This window comes from Bufo bufo, chromosome 6 (genome assembly GCF_905171765.1).
Source record: "Bufo bufo chromosome 6, aBufBuf1.1, whole genome shotgun sequence".
In the NCBI taxonomy this organism is placed as follows: Eukaryota; Metazoa; Chordata; class Amphibia; order Anura; family Bufonidae; genus Bufo; species Bufo bufo.
The window spans coordinates 380,709,309-380,735,969 of record NC_053394.1 but is presented as its reverse complement, the minus strand read 5'-3'; the positions used below and the strand labels follow the sequence as shown (position 1 = coordinate 380,735,969).

The 26,661-nt window shown below is 43.7% G+C and overlaps 1 protein-coding gene across 1 annotated transcript in view; it reads right to left on the bottom strand.

The window, feature by feature from the left end:
* Positions 1 to 698: 698 nt before the first annotated feature.
* Positions 699 to 26,661, bottom strand: part of LOC121005743 (oocyte zinc finger protein XlCOF6-like) — a 177,776-nt gene continuing 151,813 nt past the window's right edge. The window contains exon 4 of the mRNA XM_040438512.1: positions 699 to 1,540. Coding sequence (XP_040294446.1) covers positions 990 to 1,540 — 551 coding nt within the window. The 3' untranslated portion in view covers positions 699 to 989. The remainder of the gene's footprint in view (positions 1,541 to 26,661) is intronic.

Genomic DNA, 26,661 nt, shown 5'->3' with positions numbered 1-26,661 from the left:
GAAGCAGGAGCAGAAAGGCAGTTGAAGATAATGCTAAAGTGGGTGATGGGAATACCCCTTTAAGGGGCAGCATCCAAAACCATCCATAGAAACAGTAAAGGATCATTACCCCCCCCCCTCTATCCGAGGTATCCTGTAAGATCCGATTAAAAACCTAAACAAAACTGTAACTGCGGCCATGGAGCTCATGGAACAGGCTGAATATTAGAGATCCTCCAGGTAAAACATATCATCTCCGTATCACCATACAATAATAGGAATGAGAATAGTGATAGGAAACAAAATGATCAAAAATTCAATATATTCAATAAAAATATTTTATATCAAGTCTTCAATTATAAAACTTAAACAATCCAGAGCTGGTGGGACATAGAAATAAGAAAATAACCAAGGATTCACCCACTGGTAAATTCATGTGAGATGAGTGAAGCACATGACTTCTACAAATACAGGGGTGGTGGGGACCCCACTTGTTGGGTTTATCTACAGGTACATTTTGGTCAGGGTGTGCAGATTAAGATGGTATTCCTTTAGAAGGGCGAGTAATGGCTTCTATGTAATGAGGCAATCCTCACCTGGGTCACTTGTTGGGAGAACTTGCACATTACTGATGAAACCCAGTAAGAGCTGACGGTTTCTTGACAAGCTCATATTTGACGTTTTTAATGTTACAAATACTTTATTAAGCCCTATAGGTTTTTTTTTATTTCCTCTCACCAAACATTTTTGTTTAGAGGGGATATATATACAGTATAAACTTTCACTTTTAACTGGATCTGTCCTTTGATGACCGGTATTCATTCAATACAAGAGACAATACGTGTTTGGGGAGCTCTCACAGCGGTCCCAATCATCACTCCAAGCCCTCGGCCACCTCTGGTAACTCAAAGCAAATTAATTTCTGTTTTATCTCTCTGTAAAAAGGAGTGTCTGACGGAATAAAGTCAGTTAGAAACACTGACTACCATAAAAACACATAAGAGTGGTCACTAAAGGGCTAAGCATGGAGATGGCTTCTCTCTGTGAGTTTTTTTATGTGAAACAAGAGCTGATTTCTGGTTAAAACATTTCCCACATTCTGAACATGAAAATGGCTTCTCCCCGGTGTGAATTCTCTGATGTACAACAAGATATGATTCCCGATTAAAACATTTCCCACATTCTGAACATGAAAATGGCTTCTCCCCTGTGTGAATTCTCTGATGTACAACAAGAGCCCATTTCTGATAAAAACATTTCCCACAATCTGAGCATAAAAATGGCTTCTCTCCTGTGTGAATTCTCTGATGTACAACACGATGTGATTCCTGCTTAAAACATTCACCGCATTCTGAACATGAAAATGGCTTCTCCCCTGTGTGAATTCTCTGATGTGTAACAAGAGCTGATTTCCTGTTAAAACATTTCCCACATTCTGAGCATAAAAATGGCTTCTCCCCTGTGTGACTTCTCTGATGTGTAACAAGATTTGATTTCCTGTTAAAACATTTCCCACATTCCGAACATGAAAATGGCTTCTCTCCTGTGTGACTTCTCTGATGTGTAACAATCTTAGATTTAAATCTAAAACATTTCCCACATTCTGAGCATGAAAATGGCTTCCCTATTACATGAGCTGTTTGATGTTTAACACCTTTTCTGTGACTTTTATTCTGTGTTACAGTCTGTGATGAATTAGAAAATCGGACCTGTTTAAAATGATCAAATAATACATTTTTGCTGTGATTGGATGAAGATATATCTTGGATATTGGCATGATCTTCATATATATCTTGTATGATACCATGATCATCTACTTCAAAATCTGAAGATACCAGACGTTTCTCTAAGTTCCTGGTACAGTCATCTGCCAAGAACAAAAGACATTTTATTAATGATGAATAATATACCAAAATATTCTATTAAAATTTTATTACCTTTCAGTATAAAAAAAATCCACAGAAAGGTATGGCACAAAATACAAGAATTAACTGACTAAAACAGGGGTGGCCAAAAGGATCAAGATCTAATAGTAGACTGAGGGGCATAACTAGGCCAGGTTGGCCCCCACCTTGAGCAACTTCCCTGCAAACCTCATTTTAAATACATATAAATAAAACATTTCCTAGCGCTGGACAAGAGGTGTTGAATGCCCCCTTAGTTCCCAAACAATAATCTTCCCTAAGAGTGCCTTTCACAGTAGAATTCCCGTTTAGTGCCCTCAGGAGAATGCCGCCTTGATGTCTCCAAACAGTAGTTATGCCCCCTTAGTGCCCCCACACAGTAGTTATGCCCCTTACTATAATGCTTCACTTTAGTGCCTCCACACAATAGTTATGCCCCCTTTATGTCCCCTTCTACAGTAGTTATGCCCTCTTAGTGTGCCCCTTTTATAGTAGTAGGGCTCCTGTACTATGAATAAAATTAATAAAGTAATACCGAGCACATCATGCTCCTCCCAGCTGCAGACGTGATGACGTCATCTCTCCTGCTGAGCTGAGGAGAGAGCACAGGCCGGGGGATTATCTCTGGTCTGTGCGCTCTACCCCTCAGCCCAGCAGGTACAATGACATCACTGTATCACACCTGCTGCTGGGGAGAGTGCAGGCCGGGGAATGAGACCTGGGTTATAATGGATGACAGATACAGCAGCTGGACTCGGAGGGAGGGAGGAGAGTAGAATGGACAGTAGGAAGCACAGTCCTGTCACTCTCAAGTAAACAAACTGGATGGCACGCTCCATAAAATCTTCCTTTTTTTCGTGGATTAATATTAAGTGCCTGCGATTCATATATAAACACCATCCAATGATAATGAAAATTCTATCACTACAGATGAACTATTTCTTGAAATTAATTTCAGGTGTAATTCTGATGAATCAATCAGAAGAGTCAATTAGGGAATGTTAAATAATATGTGATCCCGTATTACTTGGTATTTAATGTAAAAGATGTATTATACTGCACACTGACACCATTTATACTGATACAAAAGGGCGATGGAAGGTCCCACCAGATACCAACGGCCATCTGACCAATGATGGCTCATAAAATCTGTCAGATAATCTGTTGGTGTAAATGCACCTTTAGATATAAACAGCAGATATTGATGATTTGCTTGCCCAAATGAATTCAGCACGGCAGAACATTCCTCGCACAATCATTAACCCCTCAGTGGCCAGCCTGTTTGGACCTTACTGACCAAGCGTTTTTCTTCCTTTTTTTATCATCGCGTTCCAAGAGTTATAACTTTTTTATTTTTCTTTCTATGGAGTTGTGTGAGGGCTTGATTTTTGCGGGACTTTAATTTTTTATTGGTATTATTTTGGAGCACATAGTTCTTTTTGATCGCTAGTTATCACGTTTTTTCAGTGGCAATTAAGAATAAATGAGCAATTCTGTCATTTTTTTTTTTTTTGGCATTCACCATAGGGAATAATTTATGTGATATGTATGTAGTCCAGGTCATTACGGATGCGGCAATACCAAACATATGAAGGAGATTTTTTTTTTTGCAATATTTTAATTGAAAAGCGTATTTTCAATGGAAAAAAGCGTCATTTTTTAATGGGATTTTTTTAATTTAAAAAATGTTTTTTTTTTAACTTTTGTTTCCCACTTAATAGTCCCACAAGGGGACTATAACAGACAGCGTTTTGATTAATTTTAAAATGCAACCCTATAGTGCATTGCATTTGAATGTCAGTGCTATTCTGACATTGACCAGCAGACTGCGCCAGAGAGGAAATTACTCAAGCCTGGTTTGGGGCCTACACAAGACCCCAGCCAGCCTTCACACATATCGGCACCCCGCAATCGCATTTACAGGGTGCCGTTGGGAGACAGAGGGAGTCCGTTCCCTTAGTCAGCACTTTACATGCGGCAGGCGCCACTGCCCAAAGCATGTAAAGTGTTAAACAGCCCGGATCAGTACTCCTGCCAGTCCGGGCTGTTAGAGCAAGGCCCCGTCTCTCATGTGGACAATGGTCTATTAGCATATCAAAGGTTCTGTAGTTGTCAATTATCTAAAGAATGGCTGACAATTGTCCAGTAGGTGGTACATGGCTAGTGGGGCAGGAAAATGCTGGAAAATCCCAACATTCCAGCTTCTTCTATCAGTTTTCAAGAGATCACTGAAAATTGCTAGAAAACCATAAGGAACAACCAGAAAGATGTGTCCAAGCCATATTCTAGACAATGCTAGGACTGGCTGTTAACGAGGCAGGAAGGAAGGAAGAAGTGAAGAGGCAGAAGAGAAAAGTGCTACAGAAGAGGAAACCTGGAGGGACCAGAGCAAAGACAGGGACTGGAGAGACACGAGAAGACCTCTGTATAGTAACTACACTGTACTGTAGAGGGATAGGAATTTGTGGTTTAGTTACCAAATGGTCTTGGGAGTAACTTTATTATTAGTAGTAATTATTAGAATTGTTATTGTGTACAAGTCTCTCCGTATGTGATATTTATTTTTGTTCCTTTATACTTTCATATATACTCATCAATAATAATAATAATAATATCATTATTCCCACATTGCACAATATATCTATTTTATTTTATTTGTATAAGCAGAATCTTAGAGACCTCTCTGCTTTACTTAGTGGTCACTACTCACCTGGGCGGTTATCTGTAGGAATGTCCTCTGTACTCTGCTCATCACCCCTCACATATGTCTCTGTAGGATTAATATTGTTCAGATCTTCACCCGGATTCACAAGCTGTGAAAGAAATATTGTAGAAGTCATCAGACGATTGGAGAAGTCGTGTGGAAGGTTTTATATGACCTAAAAAGACGACCAAAAATGACCGGACAGCAGGAGTTATCTGACCCAAATATCTGCAAGTCTCCTGTATAAATCCAATCTGATTACTTCGTTATTCCAACCAGTTTGCAATGCAGGGAGAGTAGCCCTTATATTCCATCCCTAACATTACATTGTGTGTATATAACATTACATTGTTTGTGCACCTGTTGCCCTTGCTGGCCGCCCCAGGGCTGTGAAGCCGGTAAGCCAAAGTTCTTTCAGTCCATGGCTTGTTTACCTCCTTGGAATGGACATAATCATCTGCTCTGCTGCAGCCAATGACTGGATTCAGGGGTAACATGTCCACAAGAGACACATCACCACTAAAGCCAGTCATTGGCTGCAGTAAAGCAGGTGACCATGCCTGTGCCAGCGAGGGAGCAAACAACATTTACTGAGAGATGGACACACAGGAGCTGGCACACATAACCAGAGCTAAGGGTAGCAGGTACATATGACTCTTTCCATAGTAGAGGCTGCGGACACATGTGAAAAGTTACTTATTCCTGAACAAACCCTTTAATGCTGTCTTCCTGTTCTGTCTACCAGTTTTGGGATGACTGCAGGCATGAAGATACTGTACCTAGTATAAGGGACAGGGGAGAACACAGGAGAGGTGAGAACTGAGTATCTATCACCACTAGAACACCCTGCTTATCACTGTATATAGTATAAGCACAGGAGAGGAGAGAACTGATTACGATTATATGATTATTATTAATAGTAGTTTATAAAAGCCACTGTACTTTTTTTAACAAACGCTGCATGACTAGATTTATCGCATGCATCATTCAGGGAGCATGTGTTATGTCTCCCAAACACAAAGCAGCCACAATGTTCCTTCCTGCAATTGTCTCTGACCACCTTGCCCAGTTGGAATTAGGTCAGGAGACAGCCAGCGCGGTTGTTTGCTGCTTGATGGACTTTAGAAAGTATGTGGCTACTATCACCCAGGGAGATCAGCTCTAAAACGGCAAGGCAACGCTTCTCATGATAGGAAGAAGGGGGAGTGGGAGCGATGTTCTGCCCTGCTTCTGTTTGGGACAGGAGGATATCCATGGAGGAGGCCGATAAGTGCCTGGTGTCGGAACAAATGTGGAGGTGTCAATAGGACCTGGCCTTCTTGCTACAGTGCTGTCTCGCTGCAAAAACATTGATCCAATGGGCTGTGAAAGGCATGAACTGTTCCAGTCCATAACCATTGCTCCAGGTGTCCATTGTGTGCACCTTTCTGCACAGCTAGAATTGCAAGGAGTGGCCTACATTCACCCCCACTTGAGAGTACAAAGCAGGGATGGCTTTTTTTGAAAAAATGCCAGCTAGATAACTTCTAGTGAAACTGAGCACATGCCGTAAGCCCCCTAAAGGCAACAGAATCCACAAAGTGGTACCACAGAGACTGTTTCTTGGCCACACATTCCATTATCGATGGCTGATGGTGGGACAGAAAAGGAGGAGGCATTGTTTGAGCAGGAGAAGCAGTAACTGATGATGACTTGGACAAAGTACTGCATGTGGATGCCGCCTGGCTGCCACAAAGGAGACCGGAAGAAGGAGGAATCTCTAGTTGTGGTAGCTGGCAGACACCTCTGTCAATCCCGTGGCTTATTATAATCTGACAGATCTTGCACAGGGCATTGCTTTTGTTTTCCAGCACCGTGGAGTAAAACTGCCAGACAGGAGATTCTTGCACACTCCACACAGAGCTAGCTGCAGCCGAGCTTGTTTTAGGTCTGGCTCGTTTTCAGCCTGCGACCACAGTATCATCAGCATCACCAGTTCCCAAACTGACAATACTAGAAGCAGATCTGGCCCTGGCAGGTTTTGGGAGGTTCTAACTGTATGTTGCCTTCACTCTGTATTTCTGCCACTGCCACCATCCTCTTCCTCTGATGTTACCTTCTTCTCAGCTCCCTGATCTAGCTCCCAGATCCTGTCCAACACACAATCATTGTAATAGTCCTCAACCTCCAGACCATGAAAACTGTGATATGTCATTATGGGCTTCCTAGCATTCTCCAGATTACCTGCTTTATACTTGCCTTGACTTCCACTGCTGCTACCACTGCCCCTACCACCACCAGTGCAGCTACATGTGCCACTACTCCTACCACCACAAACACAGCTATGCATGGGCTGCCACTCCTCCCCCGAATATCCTCCTCATGGTAGTCTAAACGCTGAGCCACCCAGTCCACAATTCCATCCTCTGTGTCCTCAATATTATTAGGAGTCAGGGAGAACTGTGGCCAACTACTACTACTACTGCTGCTGCTGGCAGGTACTGATACTGTTGGTACTACATACATTCTGACTCTGGGAGGACGAGGCGTGGGTCTGTCGTTTTGCACTCTTCCATTTCTCAGACAGATTATTTAACAGTACAAGCAAAATGGTAAGTGTGTTTTTTGTAATTTAAAGACAGTGGCACAATTAAATGTCTCTCCACTTCTACAAACACACTCCACACTGGTATTGACAATTTACTTTGGGAAGAATGGAGTGAAATGTCTTAGAACTATGCGTTTAATATCAGTGGTAAATCCATGAAAACTGTGTACTAAAATGTCTTTGAAACACACAGTCTTATGTACTAATATGTCCAATAACACAATATAACAATGCAGCGTTTATTGTAAAATGTCTTTGAACTATGTGTTTAATAATATGAATATAAAATTGGTGTTGTTGCTGTAACATGTTTCTGTTATAATGCAACGTGTTTAACCTTTTTATGGTTTATTTTTCCATTCATATAGCCTTAAGAGGGCTTGTTTTTTGTAGGCAAAGTTGCGCTGACCAATTCAACCATTTAAAATTGCACACAATGAAATGGGGAGCTGGAAAAATATTCCAAATGGGCTAAAAAAGAATATAAAAAAAATAAAATGCCTGGCTGCACTGTAGAATCCAATAGATAAACCCATGCACTCTACCAACTGAGCCACCACACCTTCTTAGCAAGGAGACCAAATAAACCTGGTTTACCGCCTCTAAGGCTGGGTGGGCTCAGGCTGTCTGAATGATAGCCCGCCTCCCTAATCAGACAAGCATCACAAGTGAGCATACATGGCTGAAGAGCAGATGTGGTGTCACGAAAAGCTGGGGTGGGGGTCCAGCCTTGGAGGCAGGAAATCAGAAAGTGAAGCGCAGAGCAGGCTGCCAGACAAGCTGAACAAGTGAGGTGGGACAACCACTTTAAGCACAGTTTGAGAATCCCCTCACTCCCTTAATACTTTCCCTATAGGAATTCCCTCTCTTTAGTGTTCCTATCACACTAGGTTAGTAACTTGTGTCTATAATCGATATTTGTCAGACTCTGCCCCCTCCCTAGTTTCTCCCAGTGTCATGTTATCCACAGTCCTCTACCTTCTTCATGGTTTTCCCTGCTAATACTGACATTAAACGCACTGGGCACAGTTTTCAAGTGATTAATCTGAAACTAATAGCATAAGCTTTGTTTTTGTATGGCAGACCAATTATGTATTCATTTCAGGGACTCGCTGTCTAAAGTTTAGACAATGAGTCCCTGAAATTAATACCTTCAGAGTAAAGATGAGCAAATTGATTCTAAACTAATTGGATTCAATAAGAATTTTGCAAAAATTGGTCTACCATACAAAAACAAAGCTCCCTCCCCACCAGCTACTCTTCTTGCTTTCTGTATGTCCCTAAACATATCATGCTGCTGAAGATATCATCTCTACATTATCCATTACACTAGAGGAGCAAAGGTTTAGACTCTAGTGTAATGGATAATGAAGACAAGAAGGAGTATCTGGTGGGGAGGGAGCTCTCCAGAGGGATCTGATAAATGATGCTGTAATCTTGTAGTTCACAGGATGTCAGCCACAAGGAGAGAGACAGCAAGCCTCAGACTGAAGGTCAGACTAGAGATCACATGACCAGGTATCCATAATCAAAGGTTCAGAATATATGGATGCATCTGAGCAGCTAGAAAATTGTTAGCGAGTTAGATAAAAATAATCCAATATAGGTTTTCCAATAATAAACTTTCAATATTATCAAGGGCGTAGCTGTAAGGCAGGGGTGGGGAACCTCTGGACCGCGGGACCATTTTATGTGGCCCCCGGCCCCCTGCCAGAACAGGTGAGGCACAGGAAGGTGAGAACAGCGCATTGCTAGCTGTACTCACTTTCCCTGGTCTTCTTCTGGCCCCACGCTGTGTCCTGACATGTAAAGTGTCAGGGCGTAGTGCATGTAGATGCGCACTATGACCTGACGCTGTGCGCTGTCAGGTCACAGTACAGCATGTCGGGAAGTAGACCAGGGAGGGTAAGTGAATCTGTAGCACTGTCTGGACCTGGAGAGGCAAATTATTTTTGTTTTAAATGTCTGATCTGAGGTCTGATTGGGGTCTGATCTGAGGCTGGGGGTCTGATAGGGGTCTGATCTGAGGCTGGGGGCCTATTGGGGGTCTGATCTGAGGCTGGGGGTTCTGATAAGGGTCTGATCTGAGGTTGGGAGGTCTGATGTGGTCTAAACTAAGGCTAGGGGGTCTGATCTGAGGCTGGGGGGTCTGATGAGGGTCTGATCTGAGGCTAGGGAGGGTCTGATGGGGGTCTGATCTGAGGTTGGGAGGTCTGATGGGGACTAATCTGAGGTTGATGTAGGCTGGGGGGGTCTGATAGGAGGGTGCTCAGTGCTCCAGATTTTTTTTATTGAACCTCAATTTCTTTAACTTACCCCGTTAAAGTTTTCCAGTATTGAGTTCCGTCCTAGGGGCTCAATACCGGGAAAAAACGCTTCAGTTTTATCCTAATGCATTCTGATTGGAGAGATATCCATTCAGTATGCATCAGGATGTCTTCAGTTCAGTCACTGTCCGGTTTTTGGACGAAGAAAATACTGCAGCATCTGCAGTATTTTCTCCGGCCAAAATTCCAGAACACTTGCCGGCATTATTTTCCATTGAAATTATTATTATTATTGTTTATTATTAAAGCGCCATTCATTCCATAGCGCTGTACATATGAGAAGAGGTATACATACATAATACAGACAATTGCACTAAGCATTAACAAGACGAGCTACAGACTGGTACAGAAGGAGAGAGGGCCCTGCCCGTGAGGGCTTACAATCTACATGGTATGGGAGAAGGACACAGTAGGTGCGGGTAAAGTTGGTCATGGCGGTATAGAGGCAGCAGCGTCACTGGTTGTAGGCTTGTCTGAAGAGGTGGGTTTTCAGGTTTCTTTTGAAGGATTCCACTGTAGGTGACAGTCTGATATGTTAGGGTAGCAAGTTCCAGAGTATGGGGGATGCACGGGAGAAATCTTGGAGTCGATTGTGGGAAGAGGCGATAAGAGGAGGGGAGAGAAGCAGGTCTTGTGAGGATCGGAGAGTGCGTGTGGGGGTATATTGGGAAAGTAGCTCAGAGATGTAGGGAGGGGACAGGTTATGGACGGCCTTGTATGTATTTGTTAGTACTTTGAAGTGAATTCGCTGGGCAATGGGGAGCCAGTGAAGGGATTGGCAGAGGGGAGAGGCAGAGGGGTGAGAGGTGGATTAGTCGGGCAGCAGAGTTGAGGATAGATTGGAGGGTTGCGATAGTGCTAGATGGAAGGCCACAGAGGAGAGTGTTGCAGTAGTCTAGGCGGGAGATAATGAGGGCATGTACAAGCATTTTCGCAGATTCAAAGTTAAGGAAAGCATGGATGCGGGAGATGTTTTTGAGTTGGAGGCGGCAGGTGGTGGAAAGGGCTTGGATGTGTGGTCTGAAGGAGAGGGCAGAATCCAAGGTCACTCCAAGGCAGCGGACTTGGTTGACCGGGGAGAGTGTCTGTTTTATTCATGTTAAGTTTTAGAAAGCGAGAGGAGAAGAAGGAGGATATTGAAGATAGGCATTGTGGGATTCTGGATAGTAAGGTGGTGATGTCTGGACCAGAGAGATAGATTTGTGTGCCATCAGCATAGAAGTGATACTGAAAACCATGGGACTGTATGAGCTGTCCCAGGCCAAAAGTGTAGATAGAGAAGAGCAGGGGTCCTAGGACAGAGCCTTGCGGGACACAAACAGAGAGGGAATGAGACGAGGAGGTGGTGCGGGAGTGGGAGACGCTAAACGTCCGGTCTGTGAGGTATGATGTGATTCAGGAGAGGGCCAGGTCAGTGATGCCAAGAGATGAGAGAGTTTGCAACAGAAGAGAGTGGTCAACAGTGTCGAAGGCAGAGGACAGGTCAAGGAGAAGGAGGACAGAGTATTGTTTCTTGGTTTTGGCTGTCAGTAGGTCATTGGTGACTTTGGTAAGGGCAGTCTCAGTCGAGTGGTGGGGTCAGAAGCCAGATTGTAGGCGATCAAAGAGGGAGCAGGAGGAGAGGTGAGAGGACAGTTCAGAATGGACATGTTGTTCAAGTAGCTTTGAGGCATACGGAAGAAGTGATATGGGGGGATAACTGGACAAAGAAGATGGGTCAAGTGAAGGCTTTTTGAGGATGGGTGTAATGGTAGCATGTTTAAAAGCAGAGGGGAAGACACCAGAGGTTAGTGATAAGTTGAAGAGATGAGTTAGGGCTGGGATAAACACTGGTGAGGTTAGGGATGAGGTAGGATGGGATTGGGTCAAGTGCACAGGTGGTGAGATGTGATCTGGAGAGTAGAGTGGAGAGTTTTTCTTCTGTAATGGTGGAGAAGCGGGTTTTTGGGAGAAGAGGACCGAGCAGTTGTGTAGAGGGTCTGTGGGCACTGTGCACTGAAGCTTTCTCTGATGTTGACTATCTTTTGTTTGAAGTATGTGGCAAAGTCCTTAGCTGCGATGAGAGGAGAGGGTGGGGGTGCTAGGGGACGGAGAAGGGAGTTAAAAGTGCTAAAAAGTTGTTTAGGGCTGTTTGCCAGGGAAGATATGAGAGATGAGAAGTAGGCCTGTTTTGCATCAGCAAGTGAGGATTTGAATATGAGGAGGGATTGCTTGTATGCGGCTTGTATGGATTACTTCCATTGCCGCTCAGCAGCCCTGGAAGCTTGTCTGAGTTTTTTGGTCGGGTTGGTGTGCCAGGGTTGTCTGTTAATTTTTGGGGTTTTGTTGTGTGTGGGAGGGGGGCAACAGTGTACAGAGCTGTACTTATTGTGGTGTTATATAGGGTGGTAGGAGCATCTGGGTCTTGGAGGGAACAGATGGTGGAGAGTGGGAGAAGAGAGTCAGAAAGCAAGCGAAAGTCGAGATGTTTAAGGTTCCTGCGGGGGTGTGCTAGTGTGTGGACCGGGGGAGCAGCAGAAGAGACCAATGAGGAGAAGGTGAGTAGGTTGTGGTCGGATATGGGGAAGAGGCGAATTAGAAAGGTAAGATAGGGAGCAGAGGCGGGTAAAGATAAGATCCAGAGTGTGACCATCTCTGTGGGTGGGAGCTGAAGACCACTGTGATAGGCCGAAGAAGGAAGAGAGCGTCAGGAGTTTAGTGGCAGGTGTCAATAGGGATGTTGAAGTCACCCATGATGATAGTGGGGATGTCGGCAGAAAGAAAGTGTAGTAGCCAGGTGTTGAAGTGGTCAAGAAAGATGGTGGCTGGGCCTGGGGGGCGGTAAATGACGGCTATTTGAAGGTTGGAGGGAGAGTAGATGCGAACAGAGTGTACTTCAAATGAGGTGAAGGGTGGCAGTGGAGTTGGGCTGTAGGAGCAGGTGTCTGATAGGAGAAGACCAACTCCTCCACCATGTTTGCAGCCGGGGCGGGGGGTGTGAGTGAAATGAAATCCACTATAAGAGAGTGCAGCAGGGGAGGAGGTGTCAGAGGGTGTCAGCCATGTTTCTGAGACCCAGAAAGGAAAGGTTTTGAGAGATGAAAAGTTCATGAATGTACGACAGTTTGTTACAGACAGAGCGTGCGTTCCATAAGATTTGTAGTGGGACATGGAGGTGATAGTGGGGATTTGTTGATGGGGCCTGGATTTGGAGAGATATCACCAGCAGTAAGGAGAATCAGAGAGAGTGTTAGTAGGTGAGAATAGGAGAGGGCAGCAGGGTATCTGTGTGTGTTTGGGAAGGAAGTGTTTTATGTTGCCAAACAGGTTTGTGTAAGCTGTCAGATGAGAAGGTAAGATGGAGGAAGAGATGAATAGTTCCTTGCTGGGTGAATGGATGAGGGGGTATTTCAGGAGGTTGTGGAAAAGTGGGAAGAGTAAGATGAAGAATTGAAACATTTTTTTGCATTAACTACATTACAGACCAAAAGTTTGGACACACCTACTCATTCAAAGAGTTTTCTTTATTTTCATGACTATGAAGGCATCAAAACTATGAATTAACACATGTGGAATTATATACATAACAAACAAGTGTGAAACAACTGAAAATATGTCATATTCTAGGTTCTTCAAAGTAGCCACCTTATGCTTTGATTACTGCTTTGCACACTCTTGGCATTCTCTTGATGAGCTTCAAGAGGTAGTCCCCTGAAATGGTCTTCCAACAGTCTTGAAGGAGTTCCCAGAGATGCTTAGCACTTGTTGGCCCTTTTGCCTTCACTCCGCGGTCCAGCTCACCCCAAACCATCTCGATTGGCTTCAGGTCCGGTGACTGTGGAGGCCAGGTCATCTGGCGCAGCACCCCATCACTCTCCTTCATGGTCAAATAGCCCTTACTTTCAAAGTTTTCCCAATTTTTCGGCTGACTGACTGACCTTCATTTCTTAAAGTAATAATGGCCACTCGTTTTTCTTTACTTAGCTGCTTTTTTCTTGCCATAATACAAATTCTAACAGTCTATTCAGTAGGACTATCAGCTTCTCCTCAACGCAACTGATGGTCCCAACCCCATTTATAAGGCAAGAAATTCCACTTATTAAACCTGACAGGGCACACCTGTGAAGTGAAAACAATTTCAGGGGACTACCTCTTGAAGCTCATCAAGAGAATGCCAAGAGTGTGCAAAGCAGCAATCAAAGCAAAAGGTGGCTACTTTGAAGAACCTAGAATATGACATATTTTCAGTTGTTTCACACTTGTTTGTTATGTATATAATTCCACATGTGTTAATTCATAGTTTTGATGCCTTCAGTGTGAATCTACAATTTTCATAGTCATGAAAATAAAGAAAACTCTTTGAATGAGAAGGTGTGTCCAAACTTTTGGTCTGTACTGTATGTCTATAATTACCTGTGGTCCCCTTCTGGTCCAATTCTGGTATAATTCAGTCTGTGCACTTAAGAGTTGCACTTGAGAGATGTTGCATTTGGAAAGACCAAATGCCAGATCTGGCATTAATGCCAGATCCTGCCCCAAATGGTCCAGGAAAAACGGATCCGGTTTTGCGGTCTGCGCATGCGCAGACCTTTAAAAATGTGAACAAATAAATACTGGATCTGTTTTTCCGCATGACAACCGGAGAGACGGATCCGGCATTGCAATGCATTTGTGATGCGGATCCGTCTACAAATGGTGTCCGTTTGCGCACGAATTTCCAAATCCAGCAGGCAGTTCCAGCGACGAAACTGCCTGCCGGATCCTCACAACGCATGTGTGAAAGTATCCTAAGTCACTTATATGTTTGACCAAATATAGCCGTCAAATTATTAAGTTAAGAATTTTGTATGGCCCCCGAACGATGTTAGAAATATCCAAATTGCCCTCGGCAGCAAAAAGGTTCACCACCCCTGCTGTAAGGGGTGCAGTCGCTACTGGGCCTAGGAGCCTGAGGGGCCCAAAGACCCTTGTGCCACATAAGAAGACACTGGTACTATACAAAGTCAAGTCAAGTTACATCTCTGGCTGGAGGGAAGGGGTAAGGTCAAGAATTTGGCTTGGGGCAGGGGATGCAGTTTCAATTTTCGCCTCAGGCAGCACGAAGGCTATGTGCTTCCCTGCCCCTGGCCACAAAGCACTGAGGAAAAGTGGGACCAAGCTGAACTCTTGCACCAGGGCACATGAGCCTTTAGCTACGCCCCTGAATATTACAGTCAGGTCCATAAATATTGGGACATCGACACAATTCTAACATGTTTGGCTCTATACACCACCACAATGGATTTGAAATGAAACAAACAAGATGTGCTTTACCTGCAGACTGTCAGCTTTAATTTGAGGGTATTTACATCCAAATCAGGTGAACGGTGTAGGAATTACAAAAGTTTGAATATGTGCCTCCCACAAGCTAAGGGACCAAGAGTAATGGGACAATTGTGTGTGTTATTCCCTCATTATCCCAATTACAATGAGCAGATAAAAGGTCCAGAGTTAATTCTTTTTTATTTTTTATATCAGTGTATTTTTTTATTGTCAAACAGGTTGCAGCCAAATGACAATCAGCAAGTAACATTTGTTTATACAATAAAGTGCATCAATATTACAATATCCATTCGTTATTGTCCTCATTACTTTACATACTTGACACCATTCTTTTTTATACTTTTATTCCCCCCCCCCTATTTTTTATTACCCACCCATCACAACCCGAACCCATAACAAAAAGTGCATTGCATTATTTAGTGTAATACATCATTACATCACATTACAGTACATTACAATGTGCGGCGAGACAGCCAACCCATCCAGAGTTCATTTTAGGTGTGCTGTTTGCATTTGGAATCTGGTGCTGTCAACTCTCAAGATGAGATCCAAAGAGCTGTCACTATCAGTGAAGCAAGCCATCATTAGGCTGAAAAAACAAACCCATCAGAGAGATAGCAAAAACATTAGGCGTGGCCAAAACAACTGTTTGGAACATTCTTAAAAAGAAGGAACGCACCGATGAGCTCAACAACACCAAAAGACCCGGAAAACACCTGTGGTGGATGACCGAAGAATTCTTTCCCTGGTGAAGAAAACACCCTTCACAACAGTTGGCCAGATCCAGAACACTCTCCAGGAGGTAGGTGTATGTGTGTCAAAGTCAACAATCAAGAGAAGACTTCACCAGAGTGAATACAGAGGGTTCACCACAAGATGTAAACCATTGGTGAGCCTCAAAAACATGAAGGCCAGATTAGAGTTTGCCAAACGACATCTAAAAAAGCCTTCACAATTCTGGAACAACATCATATGGATAGATGAGACCAAGATCAACTTGTACCAGAGTGATGGGAAGAGAAGAGTATGGAGAAGGAAAGGAACTGCTCATGATCCTAAGCATACCACCTCATCAGTGAAGAATGGTGGTGGTAGTGTCATGGAGTGTGTAACGGTCACGTACACACACACACAGGGGGGAGGGAAGTGACCACTGCGCTCCACCCTTACCCCTGGCCCTGCCTACTTGCCTCGCAAGTCCTAATGACAGGGGACAACTGGACGGCAATCCCTAACTTGGAATAAGTGCAGGGATGACAGACAGACAAACTACAGGACGTGAACGGACCGAGTCAATACCAGGAAAGCTACAAAGTACAAATGGAGCAAGCAGAGAATTGTCAGGAGAAGCCGGGGTCATAAATACCAGGAGAGCAGCAAAGTACACAAGGAGCAGGCAGAGGATCGTCAGGAATTCAGCAGGAGGTAAGTACACCAGGAAAGACCAAATCACAGGTGGAACCTAAATTAACAGGCAACCTGTGGCCAGCAGGCTGCCTGTATTTATTGTGGGAAGTGAGGATCATGTGACGTGGCCAGCGTCACATGACCGACAGACCAACCAGTCGAGCACCGAGTGATCAGCTCGGCGCTCAAGGCAGACTTAGGAGCAGGGAGCCACCCAGCTAGTAAAGCCGCCCTGGGAATGAGGTCAAACACAGATCCTCATTCCCAAAGCTAAGCAACAGTTCTGCGGGCAATGGGGGACGAGAGTGCACCTTCAGAACCCCGTTACAGCGTGGGCATGTATGGCTGCCAATGTAACTGGTTCTCTTGTATTTATTGATGATGTGACTGCTGACAAAAGCAGCAGGATGAATTCTGAAGTGTTTTGGGCAATACTATCTGCTCATATTCAGCCAAATGCTTCAGAACTCATTGGACGGCGCTTCACAGTGCAGATGGACAATGACCCAAAGCATACTGCAAAAGCAACTAAAGAGTTTTTTAAGGGAAAGAAGTGGAATGTTATGCAATGGCCAAGTCAATCACCTGACCTGAATCCGATTGAGCATGCATTTAATAAGACAAATCTGAAGGGAAAATGCCCCAAGAACAAGCAGGAACTGAAGACCGTTGCAGTAGAGGCCTGGCAGAGCATCACCAGGGATGAAACCCAGCGTCTGGTGATGTCTATGCGTTCCAGACTTCAGGCTGTAATTGACTGCAAAGGATTTGCAACCAAGTATTAAAAAGTGAAAGTTTGATTTATGATGATTATTCTGTCCCATTACTTTTGGTCCCTTAACAAGTGGGAGGCACATATGCGAACTGTTTTAATTCCTTTACTGTTCACCTGATTTGAATGTAAATACCCTCAAATTAAAGCTAACAATCTGCAGTTAAAGCACACCTTGTTCGTTTCATCTCAAATCCATTGTGGTGGTGTATAGAGCCAAAAATGTTAGAATTGTGTCAATGTTCCAATATTTATGTACCTGACTGTATATTATACTCTATGCAAGTAAGAAGGATGACTTGCATCTACATGTGCTAGAATAGAATCCGTGGTATGATCTTGGTAGTGCCATTCTGACATTAAGGAGACACCAGGATACTGCACCCTAGACTACAAAACCTTTGAAGGTAATGATGCATTTATCTCCTGATGTTCATGTTCAAGCTGACAATCTGAGCACAACTTTGGTTGACCATTTGTAGTATTGCATGGTCCCGGCCTAAGACCTCTCAGAAAACTGTTGTGCAACCACAAAAGATCTGCAGCAGTTGACAGAGAAGGCCATCCTAAAAGTCTATACAGGCAGAAAATAGTGAGAAGATCCAGACAACATGTAACGTCTACGCCGGTCAGGTGTAATCCTGACATCTCCACCTTTCTCATTATACAAGGATAAAACATATAATACTGGTGGATAAAACTAGACTGAAGACAAGATCTTCACAGCCTTCTACAGGTCATAGGGGACATTTCATGAGACCTTATCTCCATCTACCTGATGATCCTGTGGGACATAGTGATGTTTTTCTGAACCATTCTGTAGAAGAAGAGGACTGGGACATCTCTCCGGTGTTCTCATCTCTTCCTTAACTGTAGGAAACACATCCAGTGACTGAATACATTCCTTACATACAGATAATGAGAGGACGTGTGTATTTAGTCATGTCTATTACCTGGTGATGTAAGGGGCCGGTGATCCTCCATCATGATGCCCTTATATCCATCTACCTGATCATCCTGTGGGACATAGAGATTTTCTTCTGAATTATCCTGTGGAAGAAGAGGACTGGGACATCTTTCGGGCGTTGTTCTCTCTTCCTTAACTGTAGGTGTTGCAGAATCAGGATTAGATCGGATGGTCAGCCATGTTGTCTTAGGTATACATCTTGGGGCACATTTATTAAGACCTGTGTTTTAGCAAATGGTAAATGAGACAGGCCTGCCGGCCCGTTCCCTTCCCCGCTCACTCCACGCCGACAATTGTAGACCTGCCGCCCCCATTGCACCAACATCTGCTCCAGAAATACGTCTAATTTAGGCTATTTCAGAATAGTAAAGAACCCCCTTGTGTTTACACCTCAAAGAGAAGCTTACCTAAAGAGTTAATCACCATTTTGAAGTGAATACTGAGTACTTTTAGTACTAACTACTTTTGCTGAGAAAATAGAAGCTTTTAAGTAATCGATTAAAAGAGGTTTATGATGGAATGGTGACCTTTAGAAAGTAGATAATATTTGCACTAGAAGTGGAAGCCTTGGCCAAGATAAATGTATTTGTCTATTAAAACTAACCATTTGCATGTTTATGATCAGGATCGATCCTCGATAAATGAAAGAGCCGATCTTGGCTTTATGGACCATGGGGCTCTTTGGAAAGAACAATGAAGGAAAACACTGCGGAAAACTTGAATTAACATATAAATTATTCCTTTGTCCTCTGAGGTATAAAGGACGGTGTCCAGGACTTATAACAGAGTGCTGCCTTTTACCACGGCTGTAATTCACTTCCATTTACCTCTTATGCCATAATTTGCCTAAATTTGACATTCATTTCAAATAAATTTTAAGCCAAAACCAGGTGAGACTCTAAACACAGAACAGGTACAGAGTTTCCCCTATACCTTATGTCTGTGGAGGCTCAAATCCTGGTTTTAGCTCACAATCACTGATGGAAATCACTGACCAAACACTGACGTGTGAATGAGGCTTAAACTAAAGAATCTTCTGAAGAAGAAGTTGCTTCAAGAAGTTTTGTGTTGTTGTGGCCAATTTCCAACAGTAGGAAACACATCCAGTGACTGAATTCATCCCTTACATAGAGATAATGAGAGGACGTGTGTCATGTCTATTACCTGGTGATGTGAGGGGCCGGTGAATCTCCATCATGACGTCCTTGTACAGATCTTTGTGTCCTTCTAAATACTCCCACTCCTCCATGGAGAAATAGACGGTGACATCCTGACACCTTATAGGAACCTGACAACACAATGTTACAGTCATCACCCAGATACCTTCATAGCGTTCCTGTATAATGTCCCAGCATTCCCAGCAGTGTCACCTCTCCAGTCAGCAGCTCAATCATCTTGTTGGTGAGTTCTATTATCTTCTCTCTATTGATTTCCTCATGTATCAGGGGGTGAGGTGGAGGCCCCATGATTGGGCTCAGGGTTCTTCCCCATCCTTCAGACACAGGGTCCTGACAGCGCCCACTAGAGGTCTTCTTCACTACTGTGTAGTCCTGGTTATGGAGAGACACAGTAATAAATATCACTCCATACATCTCCAGAGTACCTCACCACTTCAGTCATGTCCATCTGTTAGTAACATAGATAAGATGATGTAATGTGACATCATCAGAATCTCTCACCTCTCCAGTAAGCCGGAGGAGGATCTCTAGGGTGAGATTTATTATACTCTCCACCATCTTGTCCCTGTCCATCCTTGTCGGGTAAATCAGGAGAAGGATCTTATATAGAAGATCTCCACTGAGCGTATCCTATATTGTAGGAACCTGAATGGAAAGAAGATGAGACAATGCAAAATCCTACAAAATCTCATGTAAAATACAATAACTAGAGATAAGAGGAGACATCGGAGGAGATAATAAAGTGTAGAAGTTGTGTTCTCTCTTTTTATACAGATCGATACATGTGTGAGGTCAAGGCAGTTTCATGATATGTCATAAAATCCAATATATATAAAATACAAAACATAAGTTGATCAACAAGTCATAACACAACTGGGAATAAAAAAACATTGAATAAAAATAAGACAGAAATGCAGAACGAACTAACACCCCGGAATGAAGATCATATTAGCCCTTTTACAATACATGTGTCTCTATTTGTATTTCCTATATATTGGATTTTATAATCTAGATCATTTGTATGTTTAATTTGTTGGTATATAGAACAACTGAAAAAAACACAGTGTGTGCATTGTGAATTTGTAGTATTCTAGTCAAACAGCCTGACACGGTCCGGCCCAGGTTCTGATATCAGCACAGCTCCGGATAAGGAGCGATTGGTCCCTCATTTTTATACTATTGCAACCATTGAGGAACAAAACGTACAGTTTCGAAATGCGTCTGGTGTAACTGCGGTAATAATCCAGCGAGTGTAATTGCGGCACCAACCTATTGAGAGGAATAAGCTTATCCTTCATACCATTCTGGACATTGAAACAGCAAAAATTGGCGTTCCCGTATTCCTACTACACAACTTCTTGAGGATAGGTAATCAATATTAAAAGCCCCGAGAACTCCTTTTAAATGCAGGTTTGGTAAAAATCTGAATTAGACTTACCGGTAATTCGGTTTCCATGAGATCACCATGACGGCCACAAGGAGATTGACCTCTGTAGGGGCAGGAACAGAGAAAGGTTAAAAGCCCCCCCCCCCCCCCCCCCTCTATCATCACCAGTGCTTTCCAAAATTATCAGAGTGAAAAAACATGGAGGAAAAACTAAAGGACATAATATATCATTATCGGGTATTACATCATACCCCCATCAACAATAATAAAATATAAGAATGGTAGGGAATAACGGCCACAAGGGGATATTCAAATTTACAATATTAAGGGGGGGGGGGGGGGGGTACTGCCTGAAGGATCTTACGTCCGAAAGACAAAATCGGCAGAATGAGAAAAATCTAAATGGTAATGCTTTACAAAAGTATGTACATTTGACCAGGTAGCGGCCCTGCAAATATCAACCAAGGAAGCCCCAGCTCTCTCAGCTTGAGAGGAGGACATGGCTCTAGTTGAGTGGGCTTTCAAATTTGCTGGACAGGGAAAACCCTGAGAGGCATAGCAATGGGAAATTGTGCACTTAATCCATCTAGCGATGGAAGATCTGGACAACCCCCTTCCTTTGTTCTTCCCTGAAAATTGAACCTTGAAGCTTTTTGTAACTTCCAAATATCCCAGAACAGTATGTCTGACGTCTAAAGTGTGAAAGAGCTCTTCTCCACAATTTTTCGGATTGTTGCAAAAGGATGGAAGGAGGATCTCTTGGTCTCTGTGGAAATTGGATACCACTTTAGGCAGAAAACCTGGGTCTAACCTGAGCTCTATCCTATCCTCCAGAACTTTAAGGTAAGGTTCCCTAATTGAGATTGCTTGAATCTCCCCGAGTCGCCTTGCAGATGTGATGGCAATCAAAAAGGCTTTTTTAAAGTATAGGAATTTCAGCTGACATTCTTCTAGTGGCTCGAATGGACTCATAGTTAAGCCTTTTAGAACGGTATTGAGGTTCCAAGAAGGTACATGGGATCTTAGAGTAGTTCGTAGTCTTGCTGACGCTCTCATGAATCTTCTGATCCATCTATGGGTTGTGAAGTCCGTATCAAAGAAGCAACTCAGAGCTGACACTTGTACCTTAAGAGTAGTTGGTCTAAGACCCAATTCTAGACCCTGCTGAAGAAAGTCTAAGATTTGCTGAATCTTCGGTCTAGCTAAATTTGGAGAAGATTCTCCCGACCAAGAACAGAACCTCCTCCAGATCTTTATGTTTACTCTGATTTTATTGGTTTTCAAAATGTGGAAATTACAGAACAACAAGGCTGTAGGCATAAAATGATCATTATTGCAGGATCACGCAGGATCCCTAACACAGTAAGCATAAGCATGCCCTTAAATAGCACTACGCATTTTGTGGTAGCAAACAAATCGATGATACAAGTTAAGTGGAGGCAAACATTAAGCCTATGACATACAGGAAACTATATCAAGTTATAGTCTACTATACCACTGATACTCCTAAGAAGAAACAATTGTAAACTCTGCGCAAACTCAAAGTAATATAATATATAAGGAAGAGGGGAAGGAGAGAGAGAGAGGAAAGGGAGAAAGGGGCAAGCGGAACTAGGAGTTAGTTCTGAAGCCAAACTGTTCCTCTAGTAAAGAGAAAGGCACCACCTGCCTAAGCGTCCCCGGATAATTAAATGAGTGAGTCAGGTATGTTATTTGATCTTGGCTGTCACAAGCCTAACCTGTCGCTCCGCTAACCAGTCATCTTTGTATAGAGTATTATAAAAGCTCACCCTAAGTACCCTCCTGTAGCGGAAGGTCTATTTCTCCAGATCTTTAAATATATGTCTGATGTTACCTTTTTTCTACTTGCCTTAAGAGTAGAAATTACCTTATCCGAAAGACCCTGATGCCTCAGTACCTCGGACTCAGTATCCAAGCAGTGAATTTCAGAAATTCTGGGTTGGGATGAAGGATGGGACCTTGATGTAGAAGGTCTTTCCGGAGAGCGAGAGACCAAGGACTGGAGGCTGAGAGATTCTTAAGGGAGGAGAACCAACTCCTTTTTGGCCAGAATGGAGTTATAAGGATGATGGTTGGATTTTCCTCCAGGATCTTCTAAATTACTCTGGGGATCATTGGTATCGGGGGAAAAGCATAACATAGATTCCAGTTCCATGTTGTGACAAAGGCATCATTGCCCCTGGGACCCAGATAACAAAATCTGTTTACTTTTTTGTTGTCCTTTGACGCGAAAAGATCTATGTCTGGAGTCCCCCATCTGACTAGTATCATCTGGAAGACTTCCCGATTCAGGGACCATTCTGTCTGGTCCACCGTATAACGACTGAGATAATCTGCCTCTTTGTTTAGAGCCCCCTTGAGGTAAGTTGCCGATATGGATCTCACATTTTCCTCTCCCCAGTGAAATATTTTGTTTGAAATCGATAGGAGTTTTTGTTACTTTGTTCCTCCCTGGTGTGAGAGGTAGGCTACCGTCGTTGTGTTGTCTGACAATATCCTTAGGTGATGGTCTTGGAGGGACTCCTCTGCTGCCTGTAATGCCTGCCATGCTGCACTCAGCTCCCTGAATTTTGATGATTGGCTGCTTACCGAAAGAGGCCATGAACCCCGGTAATAGGAGTCTCCAATTTTGGAGCCCCAGTCTGACTGAAAGGCATCGGTCTTGATCTGTATGTGAGGCGATTTCCTCCAGGACACCCCCCGAGAGAGATTGTTGTCTGTCATCCACCAGTTTAAAGATGACTTTACCTGGCTTGGGATGTGAACTTTGAAGTCCAGAGACTTCTGTTGTCTGTCCCAGATGTCCAAGATCCAGGACTGCATGGGACGGAAGTGCAGCTGGCTCCACGTTACAGATGGGATGCATGCCGTTAGAGTATCCAGTAGTCTCATAGCTTCTCTCAGGGAGCAGATTTTCTTTTGCTGGAAGGACTTGACTTTCTCCTTCAGAAATTGAAACTTGTCTGTGGCTAGGAAGGTCACTTGAGACCCAGAGTCTAGTATGACTCCCAGGAATCAAACTCTGGTTGCTGGATGAAGACAAGATTATTGGGGATTGATAATCCAACCCAGTTCTTTCAGGGTATCTAGAAAGGTGTCTTGATGTGCTGTATCTCCCACTAGTAAATAATCATCTAAATAAGGGATTACATTCAGATTCTTGTGCCTTAAGAATGCCACCATTATGATCATTAGTTTGGTGAATATTCTAGGAGCCGAGGAAATCCCAAACGGAAGAGCAGTAAATTGGAAGTGGACGATGCTGCCGAGCTGGTCTTTTATGGCAGATCTTGAAAACTTCTGAGAGTTGTGGTGGATTGGGATGTGGTAATAAGCATCTTTTAAGTCCACTGAACACATCCATGCGTTCTTCTTTATCAAGGGAATCAGGGATCTTAGGGAGTCCATTCTGAATTTCCTGTAGGTTATGTATTTGTTTAGGAATTTTACGTTTATGATCATCCGGCACGACCCCTCTTTCTTTTTTATTAGAAAGAGGCTGGAATAGAATCCCTGACCCTGTTCTGAGATAGGGACTTGACTTACAACTCCAAGATATATGAGGACTTTGATGTTTTCCCAAATGCCACGTTGAACTTTTTCTGATCCCAGATTTGATACTAAAAATCTTTATGGGGGAACTGAAGAAGATTCTATTTTGCAGCCCGCACTGACTATTTCCTGGGCCTAAGGGTTTGATGTTACCTTTTCCCAGGCCGCAAGGAAATCTTTCAGTCTTCCCTCCCACTTTGGCGTCATTGCTTCTCAGAGGGTTTATTCTGGGGATTAAGGAGAAACCCCCTGCCTCCGCCCCCTTTGGGGTAACTCCAACGGCCTGATTTTACTTTCCCTTTGTAGGATCTGTCCTGGCTCTGAAAGGAACGAAAGGAAGCTTTCCTCCTATAAGGTCTATCTTCAGCAAAGCCCTTCTTTTTTATCAGAGGCCTTCTCCAAGATTGTGTCTAGGACCGGCCAAAAGACATATTCCCCGAAAAAGGAAGGGAGCATAATTTCATTTTTAATGTTTTGTCCCCAGACCAAGATTTCATCCAAAGGGCATGCCGTGCTGCATTGGAAAGACCTGGCTGAAAATCTGATGGATTCGGCCAAAGCGTCTGCTAGAAACGCTGTTGCTGACCTAAGGAGAGGTATAGAATTTATTATCTCTTATCTTGGGGTTTTATTTTTCAAATGGGATTCCAATTCATTCAACCAGAGAAACATGGATCTCGCTATCGAGGTCGCTGCAATGTTGGATTTTATACTAAACATAGATGCTTCCAAGATTTACGCAACAGGCCGTCCACTTTCCTTTCCATAGGATCTCTTAATTGGGAAGCGTCATCAAAGGGCAATGAGGTTTTCTTATTTACTTTGGCGACCTGTACGTCTATCTTGGGAATCTCATCAAATAATTTTGATTCAACCGGATCAAACAATAGACAGATTTAGTATTCTCTGGAAATACCTAGCCTCCTCTCAGGCTCTGACCATTCTTCTAGGACCATATCACGTATATTTTCGTTAATCATGAATACTCTTGCTCTCTTGGACCTCAGACCCCAAAACATTTCCTCCTGAACGGAGTGAGGCTTTTGGATGTCTTACACCCCCATGCTGGTTCTTACTGCTTTAACATAGAGGAAAAATAGCATTTTTTATTGCCCTCCAAGGTTTCAGCGTCAGAAAGGAGGTCTTCTTCCTCCCAGAGCCTGGAAGAGGAAGCCCCATCACCCAGGGGATATTTTTGGTCTTTTTGGAGGCAAGAGTCCCAGGTCAGACTTCGGCCTCAGGGATAGAGAAGCTCTAACTTCCTCCTTAATCATAAAGCGGACCTTATCCATTAGAGAAACCCATTCTTCCTGGACAATATTGGAAATGCACTGTTTGCAGCTATTTTTGGAGTACCCATCCGGTAACTTTTTAAAACACGAAATGCATTTTGGCAGTTTTTTTGGTTTCTTCTGAGCCTCTTTGGAAACCTATAAGGCAAGAACAGACCAAAAAATTTAGAAGGGTAAATATAACTACGAGGGAGGACACCACAGTGCACAATAGCTGGCCCCTATGTAGTGAATCCCACAGAGTGCTTAAACAAAATTATTCCCTGCTGCGAACTTACAGGATGCTGAGTAGGAGCATTGAGCTCTCTGGGCGATTGTGGTTCCAGGATTGACATGGTGAACCAGACCTCCCATCAGTCCAACACACGGCTCCTCACTCTGCCGGTCGGCATTCGTATAGAGACCCTTGCCGCGCGTCGACCGCCCTCCACGCCACTTCCTGGACGCACTGGAAGTGAAGAAATACACAAGCGCTAATGCGCTGGGTGCGCAACCTGCTTGAGCCACGATGGGCCAGGAGGAGGACGCCACCTCGGGAGCAGGCACCTGATTAACCAGAGCAAGCCCTCCCGCTTCTCCACTGCCCAGCGTTAGTACGAGACCGCAGGAGGACCGCATATCCCAGCAGTTCCAAGATAAGTGCCGAAGCACCATTCTCCTCACCAGGACATTCACACATGCATAAACGTTCCACGTTCCTCTTCATCTCCCTGCGACCACAGGGAGACCTTTCTCTGCCCTGGCCTATGTAGGGACAGGAAACACTGGTGATGGTGGAGGAGGGGCCTTTTAACCTTTCTCTGTTCCTGCCCCTACAGAGGTCAGGGTCAATCTCCTTGAGGCCGTCATGGTGATGATATGGAAATAGTCATTTGTATATGAGCCGGCTAAATCCCATCACTCAGAAGGACCTCTCCTACATGACACCTTCTCAGTATATAATAGATAGAAAAGGTCCTTCTGGAATACGGGAAATAGTCATTTCTATATGAGCCAGCTAAATCCCATCACTCAGAGGGACCTCTCCTACATGACACCTTCTCAGTATAAAATAGATAGAAAAGGTCCTTCTGGAGTCCAGGAAATAGTCATTTCTATATGAGCCGGCTAAATCCCATCACTCAGAGGGACCTCGCCTACATGACACCTTCTCAGTATGTAATAGATAATAGAAAAGGTCCTTCTGGAATCCGGGAAATAGTCATTTCCATATGAGTCGGCTAAATCCCATCACTCAGAAGGACCTCTCCTACATGACACCTTCTCAGTATATAATAGATAGA